Below are 10614 nucleotides of genomic sequence, written 5' to 3'. Positions count from 1 at the left end.
GACTTCACAACAAAAAAGGTCGTGCAATGCGAAAATTATTTGAAGATTTCAACATCACGCCTATCACACAAGGTGAAGAACGTTTTTTGAACGAGTTCGTTTCCATCATGAAATCGGTGGCAGAAGCGCTGGACATTTTACAGGCCGAAAAAAATGTGGGTATGGGATTCCTACTGCCAACTCTTGTGGTTTTGATAAACAATTTGAAAACGCTCAAAGACGATGCTTCCATTATTCTTTGTCAGCCTTTATTGACGAGCTTATTGGATGCTTTTCATATTAGGTAACCTTTTACATTTTGTATTATCCAGCTCATAATAATCTTTTTACACTGATTTAGGTTTCAAACTATGTTTGCAGACAACGAACTGAGATTGGCTGCGATATCCAATCCCATGTTTAAATTGTCCTGGCTAGATTCAGAAGAAGATGTTTGCCGTGCGAAGTTTTTGCTACAATGTGAATTCCGCCGTTTGCAGGGGGTTTTAGAAAAATGTGATTCGTAAGTAATGTCTTTGTGAATGTTGCATTAAAGTATGGTACTTAACTTACATGTTTTTATACATTTACAGCTCAGACGAGAATAGTGATGGAACATCATCTTCACGGTCAGATCCCAGTCCCCAAAAAAGAATTAAGAAAAATTATTTTGCGTCCCTTACGAAGAAGATTAAAGTACAGCAAACCAATGATGAAGTGGAAAAATATTTCAATTTCTGCCACAATTTGGACCAGTTGAAGGAATATCCGACGATGACATTAATTTACAAGTAGGTCATATTCTTTCTTTCCATTTCTATTAAGCAAGTCTTTGATTATTTTTTCAGGCGATATAATGTGGCCCTGCCTTCTTCAGCTGCAGTCGAAAAATTGTTTAGCCAAGCGGGTCTAATTTATTCACCCAAACGACTGAAATTAAGTGACAAACACTTTGAGATGCTACTGTTCTTAAAAGTTAATTCTTCAGCTTTTGAACAGTGGCAATAAATCAATGAGCTAATGTTGTTTGAAATTCAAATAAACAAGAGACGATGGTTACAGATTTGAAATATTTTTTTTATTGATGTCTTCAATAGCACTAGCTTTAAACATAATGTTATCTTATCTGGTATAAATAGAATACGTATTAACATGAGTTATGCATGGGCGATAGGAGAAAATAAGAAATAATACGATATAATACGATAATTATTCCCGATCTCATTTCGTTCAAATTAGTTTTTATTAAGCAAAAATTGTTTTTAATTAATTGATATTTCGACCGCCAGATGTCGCTAAAAAATGATCGCAATCGCAGAAATTTTATCGCAAATCAAATCATTTGGAAAAGATCGAATCGCCGATCGAAATCAATCAGTGAAGATCGGATCGGCGATCAAAATCAAAAAAACAATCGCAACGGCAAGTCTGCCTCAGCATCAATTGCTACTTGTGTGGCAGTTTTTTTCCCATTCCAGCATTCTTTCTTTGGAATAACTTCTTCTGTTTCACTTACATAATAAAAAAGACTTTCCATTTTGATTGAATCTGTAAATTCAAACAACTAAAAAAAAATTAAAAGAAAATCAAGTTTAAAAATACAAACAACGTCTGCAATAAACAAGGTTGCAATACTTATTTTCTACAGAAAACGAAATGCGTAAAAAAAATTAGCTCTACCACGGTTGACCTAGAGCTCAACGGTAGTTTGGACCACCGTTGAAGAAGTTCAACTTTTTCAGTTCAACTTACCCTTGCAGTTGGCGCCAAAACGGTCAACCGGTTCAACCATCTACCGGACAGTTGACGCAAGTTCACCGAAAAAGTTGAACTAAAAGTAGACGCCAAAATGCGCCCACAAGTCACTCTCGTGTCATGAAGCCTGTTGTTCCCTGGTCTATTTGGTCCACGTACTGGCTGGGTATTTTCTTGTCGGCACCGGGCGGCTGGTTGAGCGACGTGGTGGGCAGGTGTTGTTTTGCTGTGAGGGTTGCGGCGGCGGTACCGACGATTCGGGGATGTTCGGATGGGGTGGGACCAAATCAGGTTCCGTCGGGCCGGGCATTACCGGGATTCGTTTGCGGAGAAAACGTCGGTTGCGGCGGTATAGTCGACCGGCTGGAGTTTTCACCATGTAGTCTCGGTTTGGGCCGATTTCTACGATGATGCCCGGTGTGGCCCAGCACTTGGTGGCCGGATGCTGCACCACCACGTGATTTCCTACTTCTAGCGGTGGTAACTGGTGGGCTGTCCTGTTGAAGTGTTCGATTTGGACCGCCTTGGCTCGTCTCGCTCGTTTTTCATGGTGTCGGCAGAGCGCTGCCATTCGGGGGCGAATGATCGGCGGTGGGCCGGAAGGCTGTCGCGCATCGGGCGGTTGAAGATCAACTGCGCTGGCGATGCTGCGCCGGCGCGTGGCGCGTTGCGGAATAAGAGGAGGGCCCTGTCGAACGTGTCCTGGTCGAACGATCCGGATTTCCATGAAGCTTTGATGAGCTGCTTCATTGCTTTGACACCGGCCTCGGCGATTCCGTTCGATTGGGGGTAGTGAGGTGACGAGATGCCGGCGGAGACTCCCCAATCCTGTACGAACTTTCTGAATTCTGCGGCGATGAACTGGGGTCCACCGTCGGACCAAAATTTTACCGGGACGCCGGCGGCGGTGAAGAAGGCCCGAACCGCGTCTATGACTCGGCGGGCTGTCGTGTGGCAGTCCCGAAACATGGTTACGTGGGGCCATCCGCTGTATTGGTCCACTATTACCAGAAACTGGCGACCTCTCCATTCTCCCAGGTCGGCATGTACCTGTTCGAATGGGCGCGTGGCTGGGGCATGTGGACGCAGTGGCTCGTTTGGAAGAGACGGCAGCCGGCTAACGCAATCGTCGCTAGTGCGCACAGCATTTTCGATGTCCACATCCATATGTGGCCAATAAACTGATAAGCGGGCTCGCTGGCGAAGTTTGGATGCTCCTTGTTGCATCTTCAGTAGCTCGTTGAGTACGTTTTGCTGGAGTGCTTTAGGGATCACGACCCTGGATCCAACGACGACCATCCCATCTGTATCATCGATTGCTAGGCGGTCGCGCACCGTCCAAAACGGTCGGAGTGAGAGTGGCAGGTTGCACTTGTCGTTGGGAAAGCCGGCCAGGACGGTGTCTCTTAATCTAAGCATGACGGGGTCGGTCATTGCGGCCGGCTGGATCTTGGCTAGGATCGGGTCGAGGGTTTCCCTGTCGGAGCCTTCGATAATTCCGGCTATGCTGGTACGAGATATCCGTGCGGGAGGTCCTTCTGCCAGCTCGTCAGTTGTCATCGCCTGATCAACGGGTGCTCGGCTGAGGGCGTCGGATCCAGTGTTTAATTTGCCGGGGACCCATTGGGCCGTGAATGCGAAGCGTTGCATTTTCAATCTCAGGCGAAGGAGCCGCGGGTTGTCTATTTTGTCCAGCGAATATTCGTTCGGTATCGGTATGAGCGGTTTGTGGTCGGTGACCAGGCAAAACGTGGTGAGACCTTCCAGGAATTGGCGGCATTTGATCATCGCCCAGGCTGCCGCTAGACACTCCAGCTCTATCATGGCATACCGAGATTCGGCTGATGATAGAAATCTCGAGCCGGCTTGGACCGTTCTCCAGCTGCCGTCAGCGTCCTGTTGTTTTAGTAAAAATCCTAAGCCGAAAAGGCGGGACGCGTCGACGTGTAGGGCAGTTGGTTGGGCCGTGTCATAGAAGGCCAAGTCGCAGACGTCAAACAAAGCGATCCGAGCGTCTTTAAATGCCGTTTCGTGGCTTGTGGTCCATTCGAATATGTTCCCCTTTTTTAGTAGCGGTAGCGGGGTCGTAGTTTCACGTGCCTTAATCTACTCGACCTTGTCGGATTGTACTCCGGCCTTTTGCAGAGCATCTTTCTCTGACCGTGCCCTCGCCCTAATAGCCATGCGACTTTGGTATTCCACTCGAACGGGCCGAACAGGTGCGTCTGCAGCCGCCACTTCTACAATTGCATCATCAGCAGCAATTATACCAGCACGTGCTCCGGGAACGACCTCAGCAGCTGGCACAGGTAAATCGCAAATCTCGATGGAAGGTGACCGGCGTAAGATACCGGCAGTAGGGCGGATGCGATGCGCGTGGAAAAGTTTCCGACTTGTTGGCAGAGGCCGAAGAATGACCTTACATCGGTGGAGTTTTTAGGCGTCGGGAAGTGACTGATGGCTTTTAGTAGGTCGGGGTCCGGCTTGAATCCATCAGCGTCCACGATAAATCCGCCGAACTTAGTTTGGCTCTGTTTAACGTTGTGGTCGGCTGAGCGCCGGAATAATGGCGGACTTGAATATCTTCGACGATCCGCCGGCTGTTCGGAAGGTCGTCGAATTTTGGTCGTCCGTGTGTAACTCCGAATGGGAGCCGGAGATACTTGTACCTTCCAAACGGTGTGGAGAAGGTGTTCAGTGCACTGGATTCTTCGTCCAGGGGTACCTGGTGGTAACCCTTCAGCGCGTCCACCACTTTGAAGAATCTCATTCCGGCGGGTATGGTGCGGACGGCCTGGAACGGCGTCGGCGTCTCGAACCTCGGTCGGATGATCGACTGGTTGAGGATTCGAAAATTCACGCAGAGGCGGATTCCCGAATCTTTCTTCGGAACCAAGACGATGGGGTGGATCCATGCTGTCGGCTCTGTGACCTTCTTTGTAACGCCCTGCTCTTCCAGGGTTTCTAGCTCTTTCTTGAGGGCTGGCATCAGCGGGTCCGCGATAGGGCGTGATCCGCGTATGGTGACAGGGTTGGCCCCGTCTACTAGCTTGAAATGGCATGGCTCGCCGGCCATGGGGCGACATCTTCCATCGAAAATGTCGGGGAACTCGCTCAGCAGATCCTGGAGGTCCTTTTCCGTTTTTTGCGGCCAGTGTGATTTGGCTGTTGTCGGCGGGTAGTGGTGTGGGTACCGATGTGTTGTTGTCCATCCCTCGTGGTTCTGTGCTGATCCGGTCGATCCGTGTGTGTGGGTACCCGGATGGCAGCATCCCAAAAGCCATCTGTGTCTTTTTTTATAGAACTGCTTGTCTTAAGTTCTTCAGTACGTGGACCGTCGTCTCGACTAGTTGTGTCTGGTCGTCCGTCGTTGTCCAGCTGAGCGTGGCCGGGAAAGCACCGTCGCTTTCGATTGGGGTTCCGATTGCTGTCTCCGGGGGTTCCGCGTCCAGTAGCTTAGTGTTGCTGAAGCTCTCGTGGAAGACAGCGGAGGGTATGGCGTCTATTTCTGCCCCTATGTCCGGTAGAAATGTGACCACTTTGGTTCGTGTATGGCCGCGTCGAGGCGAGACGGAGAGTTTCACCATCTCGTCGGCGGATACAGGGGCCAATGAAGCTCTTGCGGAGCTGACCCGTATACTCTCAACGCTGCCTTTTTGCCTTGGGCCCGTTTAGGGCTCCTACACACGGCCGCGAAGTGTCCGGTCTTTCCGCAGTTCAGGAACGATGAGGTACACCAGAGAGAGAATTTCAAGCAGAGTCTTGATGGATGAATTACCGTAAGTTTTGTGAGTGGAGGTACGTATCTGTCCTTTGGTGGAAATAAAGATCTTGTCCTGATCAGTTTACCATCTGCGCCATGTGATAACCTATTCAGGCTGCGCCGAATAGAAGTGAGATAAGAGAGAGAGGCGAGAGTTGAATTGGTGTGTGATACTTGTATTAGATCATACCAGACTGATTTCCCGTGTGAGGTGGGATCTCTTACGATGATTACCGTTTACCTTGGCCGCTTGGTGGCTACCGCGGGTTAATGCTAAACGGAGTCATCACAACGAGTGCATAATAGTCCATCTCAATATTTTACGAAAAGTGAATGTTTTAAAAAAGATTTCATTCATTTATTCATTATTTATTATTATTTTTATTTATTCATTCATTTAGAAAAGTTTTCATAGATTAAGTCCACTGGTTCGTTACCCCCATAAGAAAAATAACTTTGCCTGCTAACCCAATACACAAGTCCAATACATCGATGTAATTTTCCAAATCTCTGTGCTTTCTACGAAAAACAGCCCCATTATCGATACCGCTTGGAATGAGTTCTTCACGTGAATAACGTTTCGAACAACGCCACGTTGGAGTGGGATAAAACGGAACTGACTTGAAGTAATAAAAGTCAAAACACAATGGTTATATGTTTAAGTATGAATTTTATTGATCAAAAAGAAGAAAATGTATGGGGAATTTTGAGTAGCAGAAAAATATTTGTTTAGCAAAGACAAACGAAACTTTGATTAGCTCTTCTCGCACACGCACTTCCAGAATCGGTCCGAATCGTTTAAGGATAAAATTCCCCCGTAAAGGTAGCTGATCACTGCCGTGGAGGAAAAACTACCTGCAACGCCCTGCCATCATCACGAGACAATCAATTCTCGTAGTGGTCTCCTTCCGCGGGTGCATGCAGGTGGGGAGATGGCAATATTGCTCACCATCCCGCCAATGGCACGCAAACTTGAGCCGTGAAGAAGACAAATGGAACAGAAGCGTTACAGTATTGGTAGTTGCCACGCACTGCAGTGAAAACAACTCCATTACGGGTTCGTCGGCCAGTTCCTTTGGATTGTGATTGAAAGAAAGTGACATCAAAGCTTAAAGCATACATAAATCAAGCCGAAATACAAATGTACAAGAATTTTGATTCGTTGTCTTTGCTTTTTAAAAAAAGGGGCAATTAAACTGATTACTCTGAAGAAGATACAATTGAAGCCGGAATAGAATGTACATAGTTTTTTTAAGGGGAAAAAAACGAAAAGAAAAAAAAACGCTCAATGAGCGGGTTGTTGGGGAAGCGGCCGATTGATCGCCTACTGAGTTGGAAACTTCAACGACACACTGGTGTCGGATGGGAACGGATGAACGTTCGCCAGTGGGTTTAACAATCGGTGTAGGTAAGTTATAAACCTTGATGGAAGATGTATTCAGGATCCGGAACATCCTCTTTGTTGGTTGGTACAAGGGGATCGGAACTTGGCGTCCACTGCGAAGGTGGTTGTGCAGCGGCCAACGGCAGTGCACGGCTCGGCTCAATGTCCACTTTGCCGTCCGTAGTTTCACGTGCCTTAATCTACTCGACCTTGTCGGATTGTACTCCGGCCTTTTGCAGAGCATCTTTCTCTGACCGTGCCCTCGCCCTAATAGCCATGCGACTTTGGTATTCCACTCGAACGGGCCGAACAGGTGCGTCTGCAGCCGCCACTTCTACAATTGCATCATCAGCAGCAATTATACCAGCACGTGCTCCGGGAACGACCTCAGCAGCTGGCACAGGTAAATCGCAAATCTCGATGGAAGGTGACCGGCGTAAGATAAAGCCGCTCGATCAGATCCTTTTATAGCCGGTCGTAGTTAAGAATGGTATAATGGCAATCTTGCACACCTGAATTTTGGTTTCCATCTTCGACGAAGAGGCAAGAGTGGAATTTCAATGTAGTAACGTAAATTCCCGTGCAGACAGAACTACACAGGTGCATGTAATTACCCGATGTCAGAACATCCCAGCAGAGTCGAGGGAAGATGACAAAACATCGTTCCCAAGACTCACATGGACGCTGACTGGGCAGTAACAGGCACGGCGCTTTACGTTACTACTCGTGACTTAAAAGTCAAGCCAAAGGGTTTAAGAAAGGTTGTGAGGTGTTCTTGTGTGTAAGGTATACCTGCACATCTGCTTATCATCGGAGAGTTGGAAATCTGTTAACAATACTTCTCTTGATGGGCCAGTCGAACCGATGTCATGTCGAGCCATTTATCATATTTTCGCCGCGAATGGCTATTAGATATGACTTCGTAGCCATACTTAATAGTTTTGAAAATGGTTTCATGCTTCTTCTGGTCGGGCGAGTCTCGATGCTTGTCGGGATGATGGATTCGTGATTTTGCGTAATACGCCGACTTAATTTCACTAGATCCAGCGTTACGCTCGACTCCCAAGAGTTTGTAGTAATCAGGGCCGACTACTTCTACGTCCTTGTCAGCGCGTTTCTCCAATTCTTCAATTCTTCGTTGCAATTGCTCGATATGCCTATCACGGTTTTCGAGCAATTTTGCGTGAAAGATGCGCATTCGACGCGCATTCCAACTGATCTGTCTGACTGACTTGTCTAGCAGTTTAAAAGGATTCTTCAACTGTTGCCATCAACCAATTCACCGCGTTTGATGCTACAATCTACAAAATAGTCAGCTGATTTGAGGCGTTGGCCGGTTGAACTAGTGGACTTTCGGGCAATCGTAAAGCGTTCCATCATGGTGTATTAGTAATGGTGGGACAACTCTCCATTTTAAGGCCTATCTCGAATGAAGCCTGTTTTCAGAGGAGGTGGGTGTGGCCTAACTGAGGAGACTTATAGCCAACGCCACCATCGGAACTATTTACGAACTAGATTATTCGCCAACCACGGAATGGCAAAGGAGGAGATCTACTAGTGTTGCGGTAGGAGATTAACTTCAAATACAGTGGTCTAATGGATAGAACAATCGACTGCAGTACGGGAGTCTCGAGTTCAAACCCAGTATAAATCTTTCTTTTTTCTCCTTTCCTAACGTTTTTTTTTTCACTTTCCACTGTTTTCCCACACATTTCAATTCTATATTAGTTACCAATGTTGTTGATTTTTATTTTGTTAAGGAGCGACAAGTACAAACAAGTTTTTTTCCACTTTTTCCACATTCTATACGGACTAAACATAAAAATGCGATAATATAACTACACAAAGGTTAGAAGTTAATTTTGATATGTAAAAGGTAATGGGATAATGGGACATGTCCCCGTGTTTGGACTTAGAAAATTTTTCAAGTAGGTGCAGCTTTTACTTTTTATTCAATATCGGCCACTAAGCGTCTCTGACTATAGGTCACCTGGACCACAAATAGCCTTCAGCCGGATAGGCCGTTATAACGAAGAGTTGTCCCACCATTACTAATACCATGGTGTACAAGGATGGTGAACGAACTCTCCATTTTAAGGCCTATCTCCAATGAAGCCTGTTTTCAGAGGGGTGGGTGTGGCCTAATTGAGGAGACTTATAGCCAACGCCACCATCGGAACTACTTAGGAACTTCGCCAACCACTGAATGGCAAGGGAGGAGATATACTAGCGTCACGGTAAGAAAACCTGTACAAGTACAGTGGTCTAGTGGATAGAATACTCGATTGCAGTACGAGGGTCTCGAGTTAGAACCCAGTAAAAATCATTCTTTTTTCTCCTTTCCTAACGTAAAATGGCCAAAGTTTTTTTGATTTTTATTTTGTTAAGAAGCAACAAGTATAAACAAGATTTTTTTTCACTTCTTCCACATTCTATTAATGGTACATGTCCACTTGTTTGGACTTAGAAAATTTTTCAAGTAGGTACACTATAGGTAACCTGGACCACAAATAGCCTTCAGCCGAGATAGGCCGTTATAACGAAGAGTTCTGTCACCCTCCTTGTACACCATGCTAATACACCAAGGTTCCATCGGTGTAATTGGCAACTTGACGCCACTTCAAATTCCTTCAGCAGACGAATTTGGTATTTACACTTTCGTGTTGACGAACTGACAGAGAAGTCGGTTGACCAATAAGATCTTGAACAGTGTCAACTTAAACTCCGCCTGGCTTTCGCTTACTTTTCATTTCGATTTCCTTTGCCGTATATTTGCGTTTAATCCTTCCAGTACCAAATGGATGCGTGGCATGGAGTACCGTAATGCAGCTTGTATAGCCATGTCAACAATTCTGCAAACAAGAAATGATTGGAGTTACAGGAAACTCGTGTGCCTTCGTTTGTCCGTGTCTTATCCTACCAATGATTTTATCGCCTTTAGTCCAACCTTGCTTGACGTCATTGGCGAATTGGAATGAAGATTTTCAGCTCAAATATTCACATTTTCCAGAAAGCTTATGGCTAGAGATGGTCAATGAAACCCAAAAAATGTTCTATTTTGGATATGGTAACAATATGAATCTTGCCTTTCCCTTGGACGAGCTCAATCCTATATTTTGCAATGGAAGAGGTCCTGACTATGATAATCCGTAAGCAACAGAATTATCTTTTTAAGTCTTTATCAAATGACTGTGTTGTTAAATTTCAATGTTATACAGATCTAATATCAACATTAATGATGTCCTTGGAAATTACTCTCTTACTTTGGTTGATTCATTAGACACCCTTTTGATAATGGGGAATATCTCAGAATTCAAAAAGGCAGTCCAGCTCGTCATTGAAAAGGTTTCTTTTGAACAAGATTCAACTCTTTTACCGTATACTACAATGGCGGCATCAGCAAAATAAATTCTCTTAGGTTTTCAATGAACTATAGCGACATGGGTATTCTCAAGCGATGGTAGATTTGCTCAATGCCATCCCTTGGCACACCAACAGTAGATCAACGTTAAACCTGGTGATAGCACAAAATCTATTGCCACACATTAAATGGATTTATGCCGAAATTGCTCTTCGCTTCTGCATCCAAAATCATTTTTAATGATAGCGGAGTGCTTAGTGCAATACAGCCGGTGTAAAAGCCGGTGGCGCCGCGATGATTCCATCCTGAGGTTAGTTGTTTTGTGCTTGTTGCTTCTTTATTTCTCTGCTTTCTTAAAGACTGGACCCAAGT

At 45.7% G+C, this 10614-nt stretch overlaps 1 protein-coding gene across 1 annotated transcript; it reads right to left on the bottom strand.

Moving 5' to 3' along the window:
* Positions 1–2205: 2205 nt before the first annotated feature.
* Positions 2206–3558, bottom strand: LOC130695280 (uncharacterized protein K02A2.6-like). The gene has a single exon (XM_057518393.1). It carries the CDS (start codon positions 3556–3558, stop codon positions 2206–2208), a length of 1353 nt encoding a protein of 450 aa, XP_057374376.1.
* Between the last annotated feature and the right edge of the window lie 7056 nt (positions 3559–10614).

Source organism: Daphnia carinata, chromosome 4 (genome assembly GCF_022539665.2).
Source record: "Daphnia carinata strain CSIRO-1 chromosome 4, CSIRO_AGI_Dcar_HiC_V3, whole genome shotgun sequence".
Taxonomy (NCBI): domain Eukaryota; kingdom Metazoa; phylum Arthropoda; class Branchiopoda; order Diplostraca; family Daphniidae; genus Daphnia; species Daphnia carinata.
The sequence above is the reverse complement of the archived record's forward strand: the minus strand, read 5'-3'. Positions and strand labels throughout refer to the sequence as shown.

What these genes read in the sequence shown, in the direction of transcription:
- LOC130695280 (XM_057518393.1), bottom strand. Translation starts at nt 3,558, where the DNA reads ATGATAGAGCTGGAGTGTCTAGCGGCAGCCTGGGCGATGATCAAATGC.